Consider the following 25,142-nt stretch of genomic DNA (forward strand, 5'->3'; position numbering starts at 1 on the left):
AAGATGTGTAAAAGTTTTTCTTTAAATATCTTGTTCATGGAGAGAGTTAAAACCCTTTGCATACGCTACTGTATATATGTGAGAGAGTACGACTTCCTCTTTGTAAATTTTTAGATTTTCAGCAAATTCGTATTCCCCTTCGTTAGTAGAATAACAAAATTATGCTCCTATGCGTACAAGTACCATACGCTCATTATTTCTTAAGCATCAAAGAGCCACACTTAAGATTAAGCCTTAAAATACCAGCAAGAGTCATTTGACTTCGTCTTGAAAGTTGATAATATTGCTGTTTACTTAGAATTATTTTATTGTTTGTTTGTTTTGTGGCTTTCATGTTTCATTCTCAAGTTAAAACATAAAAATCAAAACATAAGTGTTCATTACAAACAAGAATTTTAGGAATGATTTAAAAAAAATGGATCAAGAGATTACAATCTTAGCCAATAATTAGTTTTTGAATCAAGGACCACAAAATTTTTCAACGGTAACTAAATCGAGTTTTTGTATTTTCTACGCAATAAATACATGATACCAAGATAACTGATAGTTAGGGTTTGGCTACAGCGTATATAGTTCTCCAAATATATTAGCCTACAAGAAAAATTTTGATTGAGATATATTGGATCTTTTGATTCAATAAAACATGTCATTGATATAAATAGAATGGTAGAGATGCAGGGGCATAACTGCAGGCATGCAGCCAGCCTCACCTTCTCTCTCTTCTGGTTTCTAGATTTTTGCAATTTACTTTCTTACAAATTTTATAACAAAAGAATTATGTTTATATCCCATATATTGGAAACGACTTAAACACTAGCTCGTGTGGAAAATACTATAACTTACTTCTAGTTCAATGGTTTTATAAATATATTTTAGTATTCTATAATCATAGCTGGCCTTAGGCTTTGCGGGGCCCAGGTTGGGAGTTCATCGTATGATAATATCAAAAGTTAAAGTCTCGGCGACAGAATACCATCCGTCAAAATATCAATAAAATACAGTATTATTCTCGATTTCAGCGGCGTCTTGTTTACAGACGCCAATATTAGAAACAGCTTCTTAATATAACCAAAATATCATATAGAATCAAGTATAATGGGGTCTTACTTGTTTTTTTAACAACTTTAATTTTGCTTGACATTAGCTTTCTGTATTCATTTTGAGTATTTCTTTCGAGATGACTTCTGAATGATAAATTGTATGAAGTTAGAAACTGAACACTATCTAATAAATTGCCTCTCCAACATATTGTAAAAGTTCTGCTAGTGCTGGTATGGGTAGAGCTAAAATGATAATATCAAAGTTTGGAATCGACTCCCACTATCGGTTTATTTTATAAAAGTACTCTGGTAATAACAGGATTTACAGAAATATTTTCTCTATTGTGAGGTAGAAATTAGGTAGTCCAAGACCGTGCGGTCAAGGATAGGATCTCTACAGAGTTCGGGGGCAAGCTAAGTAGGGTGGCGTAGGAATCCCCCAATGCTCCGCAGCAAGCAGTGAGGGGGATAAAGTTACTGAGCCCCGAAGCAGGCTAAGCAACTGAGGTTGAGATTCCGACAGAGCTTCGAAGCAGGCTAAGCCAGGAGGAAAGGTATAACCAGGAGTCCCGTAGCAGACTAGAGGTTGTGTTACTTCTAGTGCTCCAGGCAAGCAAGACGAGGAAGACCAATCGAAAACTGGTGCCTATCCGCTGGGTGCCGTCCATTATATAATATAAGCGTGATTACTTGTTCAAAATTGTATAAAAATGTTAATATCAAACCACGGGAAGTAGATGGACACCTACTGTCGCCAGGCGGCGTTGATATCACTTGTTTAGTTAGAAAAATAAATAAAACTAAAACAATTAGCTGAATGAAAAAGAGCAGTAAATTATTACGTGCATTATACGAGGGGAAGTCAACAAGTAAAGAATCAACAAGTCAACAAGTTATTCTAATGATAGACAAGTAAAACATACATTATTTTTTCACATAATCTCCCTGCGCTTCAATGCACTTCTCCCAACGTTTTACAAGTTTTTTGATTCCGTTGGAAAAAAAAAAGTTTTTCGGTTGAATCTGTAACCAATTTTGCAAAGCATCAATGATTAACTGGTGGTTGACGTTTAATTTCTTAACTTCTGGTGATGATAGGTGTTCCCAAACCATGCTCACAGCCTTAGTGTCCGGTTCGTAATGATGTCCCATCGTTGACGTCGATGACCTTCCCGATCTTTCCTCGTTACATAAAGAAGTTCTTTCCTGTTTGAAACGATCTATCCATTCGTAGATCTTGCTTCGCGACAAACAACTGTCACCATACTGCGCTTGCATTCGACGAATAATTTCCGCAGGTTTAACACGTTCCGCAAACAAAAACGAATCACTGCCCTCATTTCCTCCTTGGTGCAGATCGACAATGGAGCTGCCATGTTTAGCAGTCCGCTACACTCCAGCAACTAACGCGGGAATAAGAGTGACAGGTTACATCGAAGTGTTACAGACGACACTAATTCAGTATTGGATACTAGCAGTGTTACCAAATCCTAGTGTGAGAAATTGCAAAAGTTCTTTTACTTTTTCACTTCTTCTCGTATAATGAAAGCCTCTCCCTTTGTCAACATAAGAAACTAAAGCTTTTTCTTTTTTGTTTTGCGAATGAGGTACACATGTGATTTGAAAGAACGCTAATGAAACGCGAGTCTCTCCGGAAACGAAAACCAAAGACGATGGCTTGAGGAGGCAGTTGAATGTCAGTGACGTTCAACGTGAGTTGAAACCACTACAAACAAAACCAGTAACTTTATATATAACACAAAAAATTGGTATGAAGGTTCTGATTAGTTGGCGGATTTAATCTTTATAAGTCAGAAGTTATTTGTCATGAAACAATAGTGAAAATTGTAAATAATAATAATTAAAAGAAATAATTTTGTTATGAATCTCTGATGTTAATAGTGCATAATTCTGTACTGTGTCTACAGTTTTAATGCAGTATCTATCTTCATATTTATTATAAAATTTCGCTTCGAAAAACTATATACTGATCAGAAATAAGAACATTTTTTAAATGAACCGACATAATGCACTAAAAGGCAAAAATAATAAAAGTACTAAAAAAAGGAGACAATAATAATAATATTAATGCAGCACTTGGAAGTAGAAAATGATTTATTACTATTATCTATAAAAAGTTGAAGTCATGACAAGTCGAACAAATTTTATGGGTCATAAAATTAATTGATGGTAATTTTATGAGTCATTAATATGTTTAGCTTCACAGGACGTGGAAAGTTTTTATAGATAGTAGTAATAAATCATTTTCTACGTTCAAGTGCTTTATTAGGCCTATTATTTATTTATTTTTAAATGTTTTTTGTTATTTTTTTTCCGTTTAGTGTCGTTTTTGAGGTTGGTTCATTTTTTGAGAGAAGCTTTTATTTTTATTTATTTTTTATTTATTTTTTTTGCTTTCTAGTATGTTTTGAAGCTGGTTGTTGTTTTCTGCTTTTTAGTGCGTCTTTAAGTCAGCCTCTAGATATAACGGTTAGCTGTGAATACATTGAATAAACAGTCGCGGACAGACGACAAGGGTGGTGCTCTAGCTTGGGAGTTTGACATAAGGCTAATAGACTCATCCTTTTTTTTTTAAACGCTTGTTTAAAAACATTCACAGAACCTTCAGACCGGGACTGTCAACTTGGCACAAGCTCAGAAAAAATAAAATGGACATGAGATTTGGAACATGGCATATAAAAAGTCTTTATAGGGCAGGTACATTAAAGTCCATAATGAATGACTTAGAGAAATACAAGATGGATCTAGTAGGGGATCAGGAAGTTAGATGGGATGGAAAGAGAGCAGTAAAGTCCAATCATTTTACGTTATTTTAGAAGGAAATAAAAAAAACACCAACTAGGACAAAATTTGCTGTTCACAAATGAATAATATCAGCAATTAAACGAATTGAATTTGTTTAATAATAGATTTTCTTTTATTATTGTTGAAGGTCGGTGGTATGATATTATTGTTCTAAATGTACATGCTCCAACAGAAGATAAAGATGGTATAAAAGACAGTTTTTACGAAGTAGTAGTAGGACAGGTATTTGACCAACTCCCGCGATACCATATGAAGATTTTATTAGGGGATTTCAATGCGAAGATAGGACGAGAAGATATGTTCAGACAGATTATAGGGAATGAAAGTCTGCATAGGAAAGTAATGGCAATGGTATTAGTCTCGTAAACTTTGTAACATCCAAAAGCTTGATCGTGAAGATTACAAAATTTCCACATCATAACATTCATAAATACTTATAGACATCAACCGATGGAAGAACACATAATCAAATTGATTACGTTTTAGTAAGTGAAAAAAGACAGTTTAGTATAATTGATGTTCGGTCGTTCAGACACGATGACTGTAACACTGATCACTACCTGGTAGCAGCGATAATAAGTGAGATATTGTCGTTGAATAAAGGAAATGTTAAGATTTGAAAACGGAGAGGTTCAATTTAAAGAAGTTAGAGGAGAACCAGGCGAGAGGGTAATACCAGACTGAAGTGTCAAATAGATTCTCGGTTTAGAAAGTTTGGAGTGCACTAGTGTCGAGTATAGTTTGATTGAAATTAGGATTTCATCAGAAGAAAAATTGGGGAAATACATAGGAACAAATCATGCTTTGATCAGGAATGTCCAAACTAGAAGAGAAGAGAAATCAGACGACACTGCGATGGCTAAAAAAACCCGGACGATATAACTACAGAAAATTTCGTTTATATCAGACGGAAAGCTCCCAAATTGTTTAGAACAAATAAATGCGATTTAAAAGAAATAAATAAAATTAATGAACTTGAAGAAAATAGCAGAAACAAAAATATTTGGGGTATGTACCCGAATTTAAGGGCATCAACGAATTTAAGAAAGGGTATCAACTTCGCAATTATACTGTATATTAAAGAGAGACAACAGAACAATTCTCACTGATACAGGTAGCACCTTGAATATATTTAACGATTCTTTGACGATTTCTTTCACTCGCAGCCAAAAAATAATGTTTGTGGGGAAAGGGAAATGCACACAGCTGAATCTAACCGAACAGAAGTAGAAATCGCTATAAAGAAATTAAAAGTAAAACGCAAATCTCCGAGTCTAGAAAAAATTTCGGCTGAGATAATTTTAGCTGAAGGAGACAAATTGTGGAAGATACACAAACTCATTCTCCTTATCTCGAAAAGAGAAAGAATTGAAACAAAAGTGGAAAGAATCAATCATTGTTCTTATCCACAAAAAAAAAAAAAAAAAAAAAAAAAAAAAAAAAGGCGACAAAACTAATTGTAATAATTATCGAGACATTTCTGTTCTGGCAACTTCCTATAAAATCCTGTCATTCTATTAGCAAGATTGGCCCCATAAGCAGTTGAAATTATTGGAAATTATCAGTGCGTATTTAGGCAAAATCGACCAACTATCGACCAGATATTTACCAATCGACAAATACTCGAAAGGAAATGGGAATACAATACCCCAGTACATCAATTATTTATTGATTTCAGAAAGGCCTACGACTCTATTATTAGGAAAACATTGTACAACATTCTTACAGAATTTTGATTACCGGAAAAGCTTGTTAGATTAATTAAGATGTGTTTGTATGAATTCCAAAGTAGGAAATTTCTTCTCCACGAGTTTTCACGTTGTGAATGAGCTGAAATAAAAGAGATATGTTGTCTCCATTATTATTCAACTTTGTTCTGGAGTACTCTATAAGAAAAATCAAAGATAAAAACCAGGGCCTAGAGCTGAATGGTATTCACCAGGTTATGGCGTATGCTGATGATGTAAATTTAATAGGGGATGATAGGAGAACAATAGAAAGAAATGCAGAAGTCTTATTAAACGCTTGTAGGGCAATGATTTAGAGTAAATGCAAACAAAACTAAATACATGGAAATTCGTCAAAATCGTAAAAATACTGCAAATTATGGATGCATCAAAGTATCAAATAATAGGTTTAGAGGTTTAGAGGTAAAAGCAGAGAAAACTAAATACATGGAAGTTCGTCGGTATCGTAATACAGAAAATTATAGAGGCGTTAAAATATGGAATAATACTTTTGATAAAGTGGATACTTTCAAATAGCTAGGATGAATGTTACAGGACCAAAACAAAATTCACGAAGAAACTATATGTCGACTGAAGACATGGAATTCATGTTATTATTCAATTCAAACTCTTTTGTCGTCGCGAATTCTGTCGAGGAATTTGAAGCTTAAAATATATAAAACGGTTACCATGCCTGTTGTGATCTATGGTGGCGGAACATTGTCATCTACTCAGAGACAAGAACGCAGACCTAAGGTATTTATGAATAAAATCCTGAGACGAGTATTCGGATCCAAGAGTAACGGGAATGAGGAAGAGCAGAGACTTCATAACGAGAAACTGTATAATTTGTACCGATTACCAAACATTGTTAGGGTGATCGAGTCTAGGAGGCTTAGTTGGGCAAGTCATGTTGCAAGAATGGAAGAAAGTAGCAACACTTTCAAAGTTTTGACTGAAAATCTGATCGGGAAACGTTCATTGGGAAGACATAGGCGCAGATGGAAGCACATAGTAAGATAGATCTCTCAGAAATAAAAATACAAATTAGAAACTGGATCCCGTTGGCTAAGGGCAGAAGTCAATGGTGAGATTTTGTGAATGCGGAATTGAACCTCCGGCTTCAATAGGCCAAAGAGTTAGTTAGTTATATTTCTTCTGTTTTTCATTTTTTTCATTTTTGTGTTATCCAGTAGTTTAGTCAGATGCCGAAATTAATGGTAAAACAAACTCCCAATAACAGAGGCCTCCCTACGAAACATAAAGGAAAAACATGCGTAATAATTAATTATCAAATTATTGAAATATTTATTTTACCACAGATAACAGTTTTTCTTTAGAATAGCTCATTACATAAACGAGGAGACCTCAAACTCATATCTTAATATTGTAAATGTGTACTTTTCCATATCATGCTGGAGGGACACTAAAACCCGGAATCCCCTTTGCGTAAGTTATTGGAGATACGCAAGAGCCTTCATTATTACCTGTACAGTATAACATGCTAACTGTTTGAGTAAGGAACCTTCTCTTGACAGTCATTCAACTTCCTGTGAAGGTAAAATCAAACAAAAGTTTTTTTTTTTTTTTTCAGAAACTGTGAAGGATGGAATCAAATTAACGCTACGTGGCCTTCGACTGCTAATTTTAAATATTAAAAATTGTGTAATTTCCGTTTTCAGAGTTATTGGTGAAAACTGCGCCTAGCCGCGTAGTTATCGTGAGTTCCTGTATGCACAGAGTTCCTGCCTGGAATGATCTCAGAAGACTGAAGATGTTCACCAAAACCGCATCCTACTCTTATTCCAAGCTTTTTCTTCTCATGTTCAGCATAGATCTCGCCCAGAAATTAAAGAACAAAGGTAAGCTATCAAGGAATTAAAAGGAAAAGCAAAGAAATGTTTAATTTCTTTCTTTCTTTTTTCCTTTTCTCTTTTTTCTTTTCTTTTTCTTTTCTTTTTTTTTTTTTTGAATAAACGACGAAAACTTTTGTACAAAATCTTTGCCATATAAGAATAATTAAGCCATGTTATACTACTCAGACTATTGCCAGCTACAGCAATTCTAATACATTTTTCTTTCTTTCAGTTACTTCTTAAATATCAGTTGCTTTTTAAAAGCAAACGATTTGTCACAATCAGTAGATAATTATCTCGAACATTGTCAGAGACACAAAGCGTATGTATAAAAGGACAGTAGTATGAGCGACACTTGGTTAAACCTTTGTGCATCTGAGTTCCATGGTCCCTAGCAGGGCAACTAAATTTTGGCAGGGGAACCTTGGCTCATCCCCTAAATTTTGGGAGAATTACATAGGACTGAACCCCTTAAAGTTCGTAAATTTTCAAATTTTCAAATTTAATATATTATCGGGGGGGGGGGTGTAGCTCTATAAGTTTGGGTTGTGCATCTCGTTTCCTTACATGGCTAAAAAAATTGCCAAAAATATAAAATTCGGAGTTCTTCTTTTACCTATTTTATCCTCTCTGATAAGGCCTTATTACCTTATATGGTTGCGTATAAGGGTCTATTCTCTTTTATAGAACATGTGTAATTGACACTCCTTTTAAATTCCAAGAGGGGTACAAAGGATCACACTTTAGATTTATTAATTGTCAAAAAACAAACACGGGTGAATTTTATGTAGAACCCAAATATGTACCCCTGTAAATTTGGTCTGTCCATCTTGTTACCTTTTATGAGTATAAAATTGTCAATTAATTCAAAATTTGGAGGTTTTTGACCTAATTTTTCACCTTTGACGATAGTTGATCACGTTATGTGGTTATATAGTTCAATATAGGAATCCATTCTCTTTTATAAGACTTGTGTACATTGATGCCCTCTTTTGAATTTTCGGGAGTAGTACATTGGCCTACCCCTTACATTTTGGATTTGCCAAAAGCAAATTTTGATAAATGTTTTCTAGGACCCAAATACATATTACTGTGTGTTTGGCTGGTCCTGTGGGTAAAAACTTGCCAAATATTAGCCAAACATTGCCATTTAGTCATCTTTAACGAGGGTTTAATGCTATATGAATATATATGTGATTACAGGGATCTATTTTCTTTCATGGGGCGTGGATGCATTCATGCATTACTCTTAATTTTTGGGGGAGGGGTACATTAGCTCGCCTTTAAATTGAGAAATTGTGTAAAAACAAAATTTGGTAAATGTTCTAGGACTCAAATATACAATATTTCTGTAAATTTTATTGTTCCAGCGTATTCCCTTCTATGGGTAAAAAAAATGTGAAAAATTCAAAATTTGAAGGTTTTTGATCTTTGATTAGTTGTTAGTGTATTATATGCTTATATAGATAAGTAGGGCTACTTGGGTCAGTTCTCTTTTATAAACATAGTTATAATGATTCTCCTTTTTAAAATTTGGGAGGGGTACATAGGACCTGTCTTAAATTTGGGAATTGTAATAAATATAACATTTTGTAAATGTTCTCTAAGATTCGACGATATAACTTTGTAAATTTGAGTAGTCCTACTTATCCCTTATTAAGGGTAAAAAATTGGCAAAATATTCATATTACCATGTGCTCATTATGCTTCTGGTTATTGATCTAATGTATCTTCTTTGATGAGGCTTTAACACGTCATATGATCAGATGGTTGAATGCAGGATTCTATTCTGTTTCAGGGGGCCGCGGTGGCTCAGTGGTGGCCGGTGGCAATAGCCGAGTGGTCTCGGGCGTTCGGCTTCGGATCATGAGGCGCAATCCACTGGGGGTTCGAATCCCCCTGAAGAGCAAGGTCGGAATTTTAACTGTCCTGGATCGTTCTGTGTTTGTGTCCCTGTCGTATTTGGATTACGCAGAAATTGCGCGAATTGCCAATGGCGAACAGTAGGTTGGGACGAACTTTTAAAAAGAAAAAAAAAGTGGTAGAGCGTTCACTTCTGGTGCATGGGGTCCCGGGTTCAAACCCTGCTCCCGCCAAGTGAACTTTGTGGTGGACAAACACCGTGTGCGTGGGTTTTCTCGGGGTTCTCCCGTTTCCTCCCACTTTCTTCATTCCACCATTTCATTCATTTCTCATAATCACCGTCTCCTTTAGCCTAACCGGCATAACCGTGGGACGTAAAACTCAAAGATTTCATTTTTTTCTATTCTGTTTCACAGGACATAGATGCATTCATTTACTACTCTTAATTTTTGGGGAGGGGAACACTGAACCATACCTTAAATACAGGAATTGTCGTTAAAAAAAATGTCATAGGTGGTCTCTACAATCCATATATATATATATATATATATATATATATATTTCTGTAAATTTGATTGGTACTGCTTGCTCCATTTTATGGGTAAGAAATGCCAAGAAATTAAAATTTGGAGGTTTTGGACTTATTATATATGAAACTTTAGTTGTACTATTGCTTATAGATGAGTACAGAAGTCAATTTTATTTCACAATGTATTTATATTTTTCTTTTGAAATTTGGGAGTGGTATATTGATTGGCCTTCCTCTTAAATTGGGAACTGTCAGAAATATATATTGATAAATGTTCTGTAGGACTTACAAACATACTTCTCTAAATCTGGTTGGTCCTATTTATCCCGTTTTATGGGTATAAAAATGTAAATCGTATATTATCAAAAATAACACTTTATATTTTGCAGATGTTTTAAATTTTGGCAAGAAAATTTCTGTAGCATGAGACGCGAATTTTGAATGTTGTGCTTGATATTCATTAAGATAAATTGTAAGATATAATCATATGGATAAATACAAGGTTTCACTGCCTTTCACTGAACATGCGTATGTTGAGATTCTTTTTAAATTTTAGAAGTAATACATTTGATTCATCCTTAAATTTTGGAATTGTCCATCTCGTTCTAATTCTAGGTTCTAATTCCATGGTTTGAAGTGTGAAATTATTATGTATATCAATTGGTTTTAATAATTACCTATCAGTTTCCAATCCTAACATTTTCACATCAATAAGTTTAGACTCTGAGTTGTTCCTTAGCTACAGTGTTAAGTGATATATTAGGTCCACACCCTCAATTTGAATTTTGGCAATTTTTTTATCTAACAAAGGACACAAGTTAGATCATCCAAATTCACCAGTGTTCTCGAGAACAATTACTGTTTTTTCACTACCAAGATTTAAGGATGGATATCTAATGTACTTCTTTCTCCCGGTCTCAAAGTACTCATGTTCAATAAAAGACACTGGGAGTTTGTGTTCATTGATACGATTGTATGTTACAATCATCTTAGTTAACGTTAAGCACAACATTCAAAATTACACCTCGTAATAATTCAATTATCCTGCCAATATTTAAATTTTCCGCTAAATATGAATTGTGTTACTTTTGACAATTTTGTACCCATAAAAGAGGAATAAGCAGACCCAACAGAATTTTAAGGAAGTATATATTCAAATCCTAGAGAACATTTACCAATATTTTTTTACCAATTCTGAAACTTAAAAGGTGGGCCAATGTACCCTACCCAAATTTTAAAGAAAACCATCAATATGCCCGTATTCTATCAAGAAGAATTGACCCTTGCATTCATCTATACGTATAAATATATAATACACTAAAGCTTCATGAAAGAAGACATGACAGGTCAAGAACTTCCAAATTTTAAATTGTTGACAATGTTTTACCTGTAAAAGGGGAACAAATAGTGACTACCAAATTTGCACAAATATGTATTCGAGTCCTAGAAAACGTTTACCAGATTTTATTATTATTATTATTATTATTATTATTATTATTATTATTATTATTATTATTATTATTATTATTATTATTATTATTATTTTGACAATTCCCAATTTTCGGTCAATGCATCCCTCCCAAAATTTAGAACTAGTGCATCAACGCATCTAAGTTCTATGGAAAGAGAATTGACCCTGTAAACAAGCGTATAAACATATCTTGTGTTGAAAAAAAAATTATTTAAGAATTTATATTGGGTCAATAACCCACCACATGGTAATAATTATGAATATTTTGGCAATTGTTCACCCGTAGAAGGGGGTAAGCTGAACCACACATATTTACAAAGTTATATATTTAAGAACTAGAGAACTTTTTACCGAATTTCTTTTTTTTTCTTTTTACAATTGAAGGGTGTGGTGTAAGGAGGAGGTAACTCCATCATGGTGTGTTTTTGAGTTATAAGTGCGACCTTCTTTAAAAAAAAATAGTTTCCGTTTGGTTCAAGAAAGATGTTAGTTCCTGTGTTCCAAGGCATAAATTACGACAACATTTTTTAAAGTATCTCACAATTTCAAATTTTCAGAACGTTTTGTCCAGTTTCTCGAAAATTCATGAAATTGGAGCTACCTCTTCTTGCAGCAGACCATTCAATTTCTAAATTTAAGGAGTGGTCCTATATACACCTCCCAAATTTTAAGAAGTGTACATCAATATACCAAAGTCCTACAAAAAGAGAATATATCTCTGTACTCCTCCATATAATCATATAAGACAATAAGGGCGTATCAAGGAGAATAAAATAGGTCAAAAACTTCTAAATTTTAAAATTTTGGCAATTTTATACCCAAGAAAGGCGACGAGATTGACTACCAAGGTTTATAGTGATATATTTTTGTGACCTAAACAACATTTATCAAATTTTTTTTCTTTGACAATTCCCAAATTTAAAGAATGGTCGTAGATATCCCTCCTAAAATTGAGGAAGGGTGCAACATGGATCCCTATACTTTCCATACAATAATAAAAAGTAATAAGGCCTCATCTAAGTGGATAAAATAGAGCAAACATCTCCGAAATGTATATTTTCGTCAATTTTTCAACCCATGAAAGGGAAAGAGATAGACCACCCAAACTTTCACAGGTGCATATCCTGGTTCTATAATACCACACCAAATTTTTAAATTTGGGAATTTCCAAAATATAATTGGAGTGCTTCGGCAAAAATTTAGAGTGTTGGTCCTATGCACCCCAGGACCATAGCCTCTGAGCCAATGAAAAAATGGACAAAAGTTAGGTCAACTGATGGATTTATTCGGTTTCTTCCCAACAATCCTGTCAAGCTTTTATGTAATGGTTCATACTTTTGATTCTGTGATTTTTACTTTCTATGTGCAATTGCGAAACTTCAAAATTTCGAGATTTCGACGTCCTTGAATTCAGAAATTGAATTAATGACTTTCTAATGCTACCTATTAGACCCATGCTGGTTCTTATGTCATAAAACCTCAGATTGGAAATGTTGAACGAAATAAAATTACGCTTTTTATTCTCTCGTGTAAAGTGTGAGAAGAAATGCTAGTAATTTCAAAAGAGTAGAACATACCGCTTTACTCAAATTATACAGAAGATAATGCATTGTAATATGCGTAACTGCATTAGACGAATAAAGTGCATATATAATAATACACAACTTAGCAGTGAATTAAGTAAAACCAGATTTAGCAAATATATTTAGCTATTATAATACTATCTTTAAGAATAAACCCCATGCTGCAATGAGAATATTGAGAAAACATGCGTATGACAAATAAACAACACACATTTATGCATTGCCATTAAACATTTAACTTAATTTGTTTATCTTTCACGTATAATATATCGATGTTCTGTCAACACCTAGCACATGTCAGATGTTATATTTTAAACCATAATATTTTCGTCTTCAAATAATAATATAAATACAAATACGACTGATTTATTTTAATGTAATTATTTTATATAATTACTTATGCATTGACGAATACATCATTACGTACCAAAAAGTTCCTCCCAAACTAGAATCGAACTCTGCACCTTACGATTTGAAGTGCCTCGTTCTACCACTGCGTTAACAGCCGAATTCTTTCTATAAATATATAACTCCGCCGAATTCTTTCTACTAATATATAACTGAATTTGTAAGACAATAACATCCATATTCATTGCAAATGCTGTTGGTATTATTCCCTTTTTCTTTTTATGGATGCAGATGTGTTCCCTGTCTCTCTTTCATTGGAAATGTTCTTCAACGTACGGAAATGTAGGTGACAAAACCAACATATTCATAGTTTCAAAATACTGTATCATTACGTATTTCAATGACTGTTATATTTGCTACGCTTAATAACATTTCAGCATGACTTATTACACTTATAAGAAGGAAAAACACCTGCACATACTATTGTTATTAGCTAATATGTTTCTACAAAAGTCTACATTACGAGACTTTCTGCTTGGCCTTCATAGTTACTTGATGTAAACAAACTGTGAGGCTTCTTCTTGGGACATGAAACGTCAATGTACGAATTCTACACAGCCACAAGTTCATATTTGAAAACTTTCTCTACACTTTTACGAAAATATATGTCATGTGATTGTACATCTCTTCATAGCACGGAAACCCACCTTTTTGTGGATTTTTTTTTTTTTTTTTGCTTCTCTACATCTGAGAAATACATGGCGATGGCTATATTAAAAGAAAATGTTCTTAGTAGAAGTTATATACTTAACTAATAACATTATGATATGAAGTTAATGACGTTCAGATCCTAATGAAAGTGTATCCTTTGTACAGGTGTAACAGTAAACGCTTTGCATCCAGGTGCAGTCAACACAGAGCTCTTTACCGGAAAGCACAGCTGGGAGCTTCTTCTGGCAAAACCCATTACATCCACCTTATATAAGGTAAGAAGCTTTAATTTGTTGCAACGCTCACTGGAATCCACCAGGTAAAAGTGAATATTAGTAATATTAATACAATTATAACAGTTGTGTATGAAAAACCCTAATTATTGGCTAATTGCAGCTGTTGCATTGCATAAGACATATTTTAACTTCGTCATTATTTTACAGAGTCCAAAAGAGGCAGCTGCTACCCATATTTACTTGGCAGTGGATGAAGATGTTGAATCAGTGACTGGGAAGTACTTCGTCGATTGTAAAGTAAGTAATGGGATACAAATTAACAGTATTATCCCCTTTACTTTTTTTAAAAATTCTTTATCGTGGCACATTCATTAGCATGTATATTATCAGTCTATATGCAGTTATTTCGGCATGCGTCAGGAAAATAACCTCCCCGACAAATCCCATCCTTACAAAGTCACTTGCGTGTCGGATGAAGAGGATTGCGTGCTACAGTGAAATTTAGATTTATGTTGGCAGTAGTGCACTATTAGAACGGCCATCCCAACCGAATTAGTCTAAATGGAGTAGCCAGACGAAGAGTGTTCTGGGAGACGGCAGCAGTTCTCCAGTAGTCAAATTAGCGGAAATATAGCGATTGGTACGGCAATTTTTAAATTAGTCCCTCACGTGGTCAGAATGACTTTAACGGCCGGGATACTGTGAAATGGAAGGTAACTAAAAATCACCATTCTATTTTTTCCTAGTTAGTTGACAGAAAAAAAAGAGCATATATACAATGTTTTTTCAGATCAAAATATAGTTCTGGAGGTAAAATGTTCCCCCTTCCCCCATTCGGATCTCTGGGAGAGAGATCGCTTGGGAAGAACTATTGGATGAGAAAGTAACAATTTAGGACAGATAAAGATAGAAAGAAAGACACATAATTCTTGGTAAGCACTTAAAAGACAAGATAGTGAAAATAGAATTTGTTGATGCTAGAGTTACTATATTAAGACTTAATGGGGAAAAGAAGGATCTAGTGGTAATACAAACATACGCACCGACGACTTTGCACATAACTGAAAATGTAGCGTAAAATTATGAGTAAATAGAAGAAATTATAGAAAGGGAGAACAGGGCTGCATGTCTAATTGTAATGGGAGATTCATTGCAGTTGTGGGAGAAAAACAGGAAGGTAGTGTCGTAGGCAATTATGGATTAAGTGAAAGAAATGAAAGTGGAGAAAGAATTGGTAAGTTTCTGTAAACGGAATTCACTAGTAATTGAGAACACTTGGTTCAGTCAGCAGAACAAAAGAAAATATTCCTGAAAATCCTCAGTAGACGGCCGAAGATATCAAATAGACTATGTTATGATTCAGGACAGGTATCGGAATAGCCGGAAAGACGCGAATACTTCCCGGAGACCGACATGTTCTCTGATCATAACCTTGTGCAGGCTGAAAAGGATATTGAACTGAAAAATGAAGGCAGAACAAAAGTAGGCAACAAGATATTGAATACTAAAAGTTTGAAAACGAGAAACTAAGCAATCTTTTCATTGTAAAATTCGAAGGCGAAGTACTCAAACGAGGAAATGAAAAGTGCTGGGAGTAACAGACGGTTGGGGATATTAAACTTCGCACACAGCAGATTGCAGAAAAAGTAGTAAGTTACCTCGAACACAAAACGGGTAAAAACCATGGGTTACAGAACAGATGTTGCAGAAAAGGAAAATGTGGAAACAGGTTGATACAGAACAGAGCAAAAAGATGTGAAGGAAATTAAACAACGAGTTACAAAGGGAAAGAGGCAGAGCAAGGGAATAGTAGAAAATGCGATGACATAGAATTATTAGAAAGAGTACCGGAAAGAAGGAATATTACGATGCCAAAGGAAAATAAGAATGGGAATGTAGACAGCGAGAGAAGTAAAGTCTTAGAAAGATGGAAAGAATATGTTGAGAACTTATATGGAAGTAGAAATAGACCGTGTAGCCTAGCTGTTGAATACGCGAGCATAATAAAAATTTTAGTATTCGGGATAAGTTTGAAAAAGCTATATCCGAGATTAGGAATGGAAAGACAACCGGAATAGATAATATGCCGATCGAATTCATTAAGAATATAGGAGACAAGGGGAAGAAGGAATTGTTCCGATCCTACAATGAAATATATGAAATAGGAGAGTGGTCAAAACAATTCCTGAAGACGATCATGATACCGATGGCTAAAAAATCGATTCCAGAGAGAGGTGAATTATAGAACTATTAAGTCTCATATCGCATAAAGCAAAAATTTTCTTCGAATACTGAAAAGAAGGTTGTATGGAAGAACAAATGAAAAAGTTGGAGAGGAACAGTTTGGGTTCAGAAGAGGTAAGGGAACAATTGGATTATTCTGGCTCATATCTCCGGAACAAAACTCCTTCATATGTAACGTCTAGTGCTTGCTCACAAAACTAACAGTCACATTTTAATTGATATGTAATATATTTACAGATAGCATTCCTCGAATCTCCTTATACATGGTCCAGGCGTATACCCGCATTGTGCACTGCCAAATAGTGATACACGATAGTGGACATGACAAACTTTACATGCATATGGAATACACGATGGCACACGTAACATTCTTTTACTCCTCTTTGGCGTGGGAGGCCCGGGTTCGATTCCCGGCGGGAGCTCATGTGGTTCGGATTCCACGTTCATCAGTAGGTCCACGTCTCATATAGCCTCGCTGCTGAACGGGACGTTAAACTCAACTCAACTCAACAGCTCAATTCTTTTACTCCATCAAGTTTTCCTTGTATCACAAGGGAGGTAAAGTATGAAAACAGCTGGTTAAAGTCCACTTGTACTTCACAAAGAAAGAACACACATTGTATTTCGTACACTTTTGTGCTGTTCTATTCTTTAACAATCACATATGTTTAAACATGCACACGCACTTCTTCAGCATACCAATGTACCAAATCACACAAATCCAAAAGGTTTCTTACTTCTTTGTCAGAATCTCTCTTTTGTAAAGGATAGACTCCTTCTTTAATTAGGTTTCCATCACGTAACTTTGTTGTAAACATTTCGTGTGGATGTGTTGTATCCAGATGTGCTATCTTCTATACTTTGCAGATAAAGAAGATTCACATGAGTCGCAATTCCTGATTGGAATTTTATAAGGCGACATCCTGATCTTCTGAGTTAAAAGACCTTGCTAGGCAAACACTAAGTGAAGTATCTCTTTGGATGAAGAACAATAATCTCTTTGTTAATGTTGAAAAATCCATTGCTATAAATTTTCATAACAAGTCCAGTAAACTAATATACCCTAACCTATATCTGAACCAAAATAAAATTAACTATACAACACACTGTTCGTTTTTAGGTCTTACTATAGATCATGGGAATTTCATATAGAGTCAGTTATTAATAAATTAAATAGAATATGTTATGCACTAAGGATTATTAGAAAGAAGGTAAATTTAAAATTAGCTGAAACCTTGTACCATTCGTGTTTTAACTCTATCTTGCAATATGGTATCATGTTCTGGGAAAATTCAAATCAGAGATTTAATGTTTTCAAAATTCAGAAGAAAGCCATAAGAATACTTTGTGATAAGAAGCCGAATTTTTCTTGTAGACATTTGTTTAAGGAGGTCAATATACTTCCTCTGGATAGCTTATATTTGTATCGTCTCTTTTTGTATTTGAAAGAACACTCATCGGCATTCGTATCAAATAAGGATGTACATAATCATAATACGAGAAATAAGAATGATTTTCATTTGTGTAATCACCGGTCAGCAATGTATGAAAAAAGTGTAAGTTATGGTGGTGTTAAGTTGTACAACATGTTGCCTATTGATATAAAGTGTGAAGAAAATATGAAAAGGTTCAGACAAAAGTTAAAATTATTTCTATTAAAAAATTCTTGTTATACGATTGAGGAGTACGTAAATATCATGACAAGGTAATATTACTTTATTTTACTCATGTAAATTTTTTGTACATATGACGCATGTTACACTTACTTCAGGACATTCCTCGTACTTGTAAGTTCATACAAAAGAAATAAATACAATACAATACAATAACTTGTCGTGGCTTCAGATGAGATAACTTTCTCTTTAATTTTTGACATCAGTTTCGTCATGTGTCAACCAAAACATCCAGAGTTGTATCCTTCCTATTGCCATGCACACACATTTGTTCTTTACTAGACATTATGATTGGCCCAGTGATTAATTTACAACTAAAGAAAGTCTCTTTCAGAGGACAAACAGTACACCTCATCACTACTATTTTCTGTTCTTCTTAACAAATAATTTTTCCCTCTACAGGTTCGAAAGCATTTAGAAACAAATGACTATAGACAAAACAAAACAATTATCACTGTTATCGATACTAGCGCCAAAACGTTGATTCGTACTTGTTAATGATATTAAGTAAATGTTTCATGGGTATCACAACGACAACGTTGTACATTATATATTTTTGTTCGTAATCAGGGCAGCAGTGCTCAAGCATTTTTCCATAATATACAAGAAAGAAAGAAATAATGTAAGCAATATCTATGGATTGATATCAAGGATCTTATAAAATAGAGGATGTGCCCCATATAAATCTTCATCCTATTAAATAATGAAGCCAAAAAACAACCGAGCATCGGCACGTCTGATTGGCTGCTCTCGTTTCCGATATCGTCTGATTGGTTACTTTCGTTTCCGCCATGTTTGTTGGCTCAAAACATTGCGATCCTATTGGGTGGAGTGGGCAGAGTAGGGGTGGCGAAACTGTGAAGTATGGCTTCAAGATTTTATTGTAAGGGCAGATCCTCTATTTATAAAATCCTTGATTGATATTTATATTTCTGTTTGTACGTTGCTATATTGATGTAAACCATTATCAAGGAGATGTCTTATAATAATTGAGAGAATCGCCATGACAGTTAAATGTCTGATTTTGAACTATGCTGTAAAATAATAAACTTCTTATCAAATATAGTGATTTAGAAGTTGAAATTGAGATATGTTTCAGTGTAACTATTTCTTATATACATACTAATTAGAATACACTAACCAAATATACGAACTGTGACGTAATAAATAGTTATAGCATGTTACAGCTACATTTCAAAATTAAAAGTGATCTTACACATACTACTAACAACTTTTTCAACTCCAAGGTAACCACTTTTAAGTCTCCTTTCCCAGTATTGTTTTAATTATGCTTTCTTATTGATTCAATTTCTATGACCTTTAATTTTAAGTTCACATACCGGTACTTAAAATCCATGTCACGATAACGTAGATACTGTAAATACAATAATTACTATAAAAGCAAAATGAGTCCCTCTCTGAATAAAACTAATTTCTAATAGATGACGCGAGCGACTCTGTTACATGTATTGCCTTCCTACGAAGTCAAACACCGAGTATTGAATATTAGGAATTGGAGTTAGTACATAGAGGGACATTTTTCTTTTATATTATAACTAGGATCATTTTCCTTCTTCACTGGGTTAAATTAAGAAAAAAAATAGTAATATGCTCTGTTAGTCAGTCACTTTCTACTATTACTAAAACACTCTTTGATATCGGTCATTTTTAATGATTTTTATATAGCCCCCTGTTCTCTCCATGTTGCAGGGCACGTCATCCGAAATGTCATTATTCATCTCAGCGATCCCGAAAACTATGAATTCGACACTGATATTGGTAATTTCGATGATTTTTATATATCTCTCCCTCCCCAAGCCCTTCAAGTTGCGAAACTGCATTTGGATTTAAACGGCATCAGATGTGTCACTGTTCATCTTTGCGACCCCGAAAACTATAGATTCGCCACTAATATCGGTCATTTTCGATCCTTTTTAAATGCCTTTCCCCTCCCCCTTTTAAGTTACACCGTCAAAGTGATATGACAAAAACCATCTCAGGTTTAAACTTCATCTAGAGTGTAAATTTGATGGAGATCACTCCGATAGTTCAAGAGTTACTAAGTTTTATTTACTTTTTACAATTTCTCTCCTCCCCTTCCCCTACGTTGGACCGTCGAAGTTAAATGACAAAATTATTCCAGGCCTAAACGTAATCCATGTTAAAAATTTGGTCAAGATGGTTGGGTGATTCAAGAGTTAAATTTTATTTATTTTTATATATAAATCTCCCCCTCCCTTCCCCCTCCCCTAGGCTCTACCGTCAAAGCGAAAATAGAAAAAAAAAACTTTCCAAGCCCGAACCTCATCTATGTTGAAAATTTGATCGGGATCGGTCGGGTGGTTCAAGAGTAGTTAAGTTTTATTTTATTTTATAGATCTCTCCCCTCCCCTCCGCCTCTCCTAAGTTCTACTGTAAAAGTGATATGATAGAAAGCACCCCAGCTCCGAACCTCCTCCATGTGAAAAATTTGGTTAAGATCGGTCAAGTGGTTTAAGTGTGATGAAGTCACAAACACAATCACTATTTTTATTTTTGAAACATATGTCTTCTCCCCCCCCCCCTCCCGTACGTTGCACCGTAAAACTGAAATGACGAAAACATCCTAGACCCAAACCTTGTTATGTTGAAAGTTTGATCGAGATTGGTCGTACGGTTCAAGAGTTATTAAGTTTTATTTACTTTTTATAATCTCTCCCCCCCCCCCCCCGAAGTTCTACCGTCAAAGTGAATAGCTAAAAACACTTCAAGGCCAGAACTGCATCTACGTCAAAAATTTGATCGAGATACGTCGGGCGGTTCAATAGATTAAGAGTCACAATCATAGTCGCTTTCAATTTTATAATAAAGATAAAGATTCTGAATTTTCCAATCAGTTTTCACAAAATTACTGATCCCACCAACAAAACATGTTCCCAAAAACTAAATCATTTTCTTTTACCCATCTTAGAATTTACTTATTAACATTACTTATAAACAATTGATTCTAATCTAATATTTATTAATTTATTTCTTGACCAGCCGGCGAAAGTGAGTTCTCTTGTGAAAGATGCTGCCTTCAGGAAGCAGTTATGGCTGAAGAGTGAAGAGCTTGTGCAGATGAAGCCAGAGGAGAAATTGGACAGGATTTTAAGGAACGAGGCATAATGCCGGACAATATTGAGAACCACAAGGTGTCCAAGTCATGAGGTTAGGTCCCGGTTAGGGCATGTGGGTTTCTAATCATTTCACTGTTCATTTCATCATCATATTCTTCATCATTCTTTTAATTTATAGGGTGTAATCATAAGTGGTAACATTCAAATAAGGAATGAAGTTATGAAGTAAAAATTACGACCATCACTGAATGTCACGACTTGTTTCGAACTAGTTCCTTTCCGTGATAAACGATTCTAAAGACTGAGTGAATTGGCCTTCGTAATAGAATGTGCAGTACAATGGGGAATGAAGTGAGCCACCATTAACGTACCTCACGTACGCATCAAGGATGACTTCGAACTCGTCTACTTTTCAAGGAACAATCTTATAGGCTAACAAGTAACACATCTGCCGTAATGAGAGACATATTGTTTTCTAACATGGAGTCTTTTAGCTCCCTCGTGGCAATATGGTTAGCGTACATACTCTCACTGGGAGAGATTATAGGTTCGATTCTCATTAGGAGCTTATGTGATTCGGATTCCACGTGAAATTGTAGATCAAAGTCTCATATAGCCACAGATCTGCAAGGGACGCTAAACTCACATCAAGCAACTAACCAAAGAAAGAGTCATATATATAATGTTATTTTAAACTAATCTTCGATACAGAGAAGCTCGTTCATTTTCCCTTCTCTTAACAAGATCATAGCAAAATATGGTAACATTGGACTGTAAGCTTCTTCAAATTTCCAAAACATTGAATGATTAAAGTATGGAATCCACACTGGCTTTGGATTGATTCAGAACTGAGAGTGTAAAACAGAATTTTATGAAAGCACTGTAATTTGCGTTACAGTTTCGTCAATTCATCGTTGCCTTCATCTAACACATTATCAACATCTCTGACACCATGGACTATGTAGAGATACAGAGAACTCACGAGCCCTATGGTCGATCTGAGCAAATGTGCACGAGCCATACCTATGGATGTTGAGCCAGAGCAAGAGTGTAAGTGCAAGAATCATTCAGAATAGTGCACTCTAGAGAGTACAAGCGTAATTAAGGATGGTCATCTTTGGCTCTGATAAAGGCAGTGATTGGTTGGCGAGACTTAACACAAATTATTATCTGTGTACATTTAGTGCTTTTATAACATTCGATGTTTATTTATGGAAAATGAGCTCTTAACCTTTGCCAAATCTTTCGGCTAATACAGAAAATTTGTTGGTATTCAGTTACGACGTTTTAATCCTCTGAAATTTCTATATGGTAAGAAAGGATCTGAAAACTATTAACATTGTTATTAGTATTGATTATGTTTTTTATATTAACGTAAGTACGTGGAATCCAATGGAACACCTACTAAACCTGTGTCCTAAAGTTACGAAAAAAAGTTACCCTCAAATTGGGATATTTATATTTATTACTATCTCAATTTTGAAGTGATTTTTCGCGTGATACAGTGGACCAATATATTTAAGAAATAATTCAATTGGATTCTTCGTCCTCAAACTGATGTAAGAACCGCAAATTTATCAAAGCGTGGACACTTTTACTATTGGTATGAGAAATTCTTTTACTAACAAAGACAGTTTTTTTTAATTATTAAACTAGAATTTCTTTCTTCCGAAGATCTCGTCGCATATATGGCGCAGCAAATGACATGAAATAAAATGTTGGAACGAAATGAACCAGGGGCGGATCCAGGACAGACTTCTGGGGGGCGGTGGGTTGTAATTTTATTTATATATAAAATAAAGTTTTCTCTTCTTGGAAGGGGGGGGGCAATTGCCCCGATCGTCCCCCCTGGATCCGCCCCTCAAATGAACAATTGAAATTCTGTTTCCAAATTTATCATTCTTGGCGTAAAGCACTTCAAGTCACAAGTGCTTAAAATAACATATTTATTCTCTCTCTCTCTCTCTCTCTCTCTCTCTGCACTATATTAAAACAATCATAAATTATTACACATATTTAAGATAGTAAAAACCTGGAGTATGAGTTGTAAATCTGAAACGTTAAGATGCAACCAGTACAATTAGAACGTTGTACAGAAAGGATCGTGATCACAGAAAGGACTTAGTTTTAAAGGTCAAATTTATTTTCAGTATATTATGTATTGGTATGAAATCTAAAATTACAAAATGTATTGTTTTACATATATGTATATATGAACGTATTATAAAATAGCGCAAAGTATATGTTATTTTTTAAAAAAATAATAAATAAAATTATATTTCCTAATTAACTTTAAAGCTTTTATTACGTAACTTTAATGTTTTCCCCACAAATTATTTTAAAAATATTTGCAACGAGGATAAAAAATTATTAATACTATAAAACAAGGTACCTTTAGGACAGCCGGGGTAACCTTTAGGGACGCTAATATATTTTTGCATATTTAGCATGGAGTGGAATACGTTGTTATCGCCGAAAGCGGAATTCCATGGCCTCGTCAGAAACGTAGGCTTTTGCTCTCCAATGACAACTTCCGAAATCACTGGACAGCACCTTCCCACAAGCACAGCAGTCTGAAACAGTGATGCCAAACCCGTTGGAACAATTCCATTTTGGGGAATTTTTTTGAAAATCATTAGAGATGGGATAAAGGGAAATTTTGTCGAAATTGGAAACATATATGGGATTTTCGAAATTGGAAACATATATGGGATTTTACAGTATATGTATAATACTCGCCAACAAAATCTCTACGAGTGGAAAGTACCCATAACGAGGCACCAATAACTTATTAATGTTGTCAACTTTTAGACTCAAGTCCTTTTTTTATTATCACCAAAGTCCATGCTAGTGGGAAGTGAATATAATTATAATATACAACTAGCAGAACCTGCGCTCTCTACATAGCGCATCATTCACATATAAGCATGGATCTCCTTGTCATTGCTCACAACATCTGTACATGTCCCTTTACAGACACAAGTGAAGGACGTCTTGATAAAAATCTTCAAAGGATTCCATAAAGGGAAGATTTTTTCGCGATTATTTGCTTTCATTATCTCGCACCGTTTGCAAGATTTGAGCCTACTTCTGGTTGGAGTTTCTAATTCATGTATGATCAGTGTTTTCTTTCTTCTTGCACGAAGTGTATAATAAACAAATACATTACATACACAATTAATTATAATGTCTGTGATGTATGGTGTTCATTGGACAACACACTCCAAACAATAAAGATTCATCTTAGACTGGAGAACTGGTTATCCTTCATTTTTCATTATCATTTGGCCATAAAGCAGACGCCTGAGAGATATACAACCACAATATACAAATATGTGGTGTTGGAATGTATAACTCGTAGGATATTATTTTTTAAAAATTTCAGCACTTCCAGTGTACAACTAAAAATGTAATAAAGAAATAACGGCGATGTTTTTTTAAATATTCAATTAGAACTGATCACACAAAATTTACAATCAATCAGTGAAAACGGCATCTTTCTAGAGCCTATGGTTTTCGAGAACTCACTGTGAAAATCATTGGCCACAAACATATAAACATATACAAATATTTTTATATACAGAAAGTTCTTGTTTTTTTTAGGGGGGCAGAAGTATCATGTTTTGTCTATTTCCGATACCTTCCCTCGCTATTCTTGTTAAAACTTCGTGTTTTAGCCGCATAAAAAAAACTCAAAGATGTGTCTAGTATTGATTGGTGGAGCTTGTCAAACCAATCTGAGAGAGCAAACAAACTGACCACCAACAAAAGAGGAAATTAACTGTTTTCAGAGTTTCTGGAGGATGACAACTCCACATCAAAATGATAGACCTATAGGTAATGAAATGTATGTAAATATTTGTATGTAAACTTGTATGAAGCTGAATCTAATTTAATAAGTTGTAATTAGGAAAATTGTTAGAATTGAGCAGAAGTT

General features: G+C 34.5%; 1 protein-coding gene across 2 annotated transcripts in view; it reads left to right on the forward strand.

Moving 5' to 3' along the window:
• Nucleotides 1-23,484, forward strand: part of LOC145665854 (retinol dehydrogenase 14-like) — an 81,958-nt gene extending 58,474 nt beyond the window's left edge. For both annotated transcript variants that reach the window (XM_081732967.1, XM_081732968.1), the window contains 4 exons: nucleotides 7,276-7,455; nucleotides 14,120-14,229; nucleotides 14,398-14,487; nucleotides 21,129-23,484. In XM_081732967.1, the coding sequence (XP_081589093.1) occupies nucleotides 7,276-7,455; nucleotides 14,120-14,229; nucleotides 14,398-14,487; nucleotides 21,129-21,254 (506 nt within the window). In that variant the 3' untranslated portion in view covers nucleotides 21,255-23,484. The remainder of the gene's footprint in view (nucleotides 1-7,275; nucleotides 7,456-14,119; nucleotides 14,230-14,397; nucleotides 14,488-21,128) is intronic.
• The last annotated feature ends 1,658 nt before the right edge of the window (nucleotides 23,485-25,142 follow it).

Source organism: Thermobia domestica, chromosome 12 (genome assembly GCF_964235325.1).
Source record: "Thermobia domestica chromosome 12, izTheDome1.hap1.1, whole genome shotgun sequence".
Lineage (NCBI taxonomy): Eukaryota > Metazoa > Arthropoda > Insecta > Zygentoma > Lepismatidae > Thermobia > Thermobia domestica.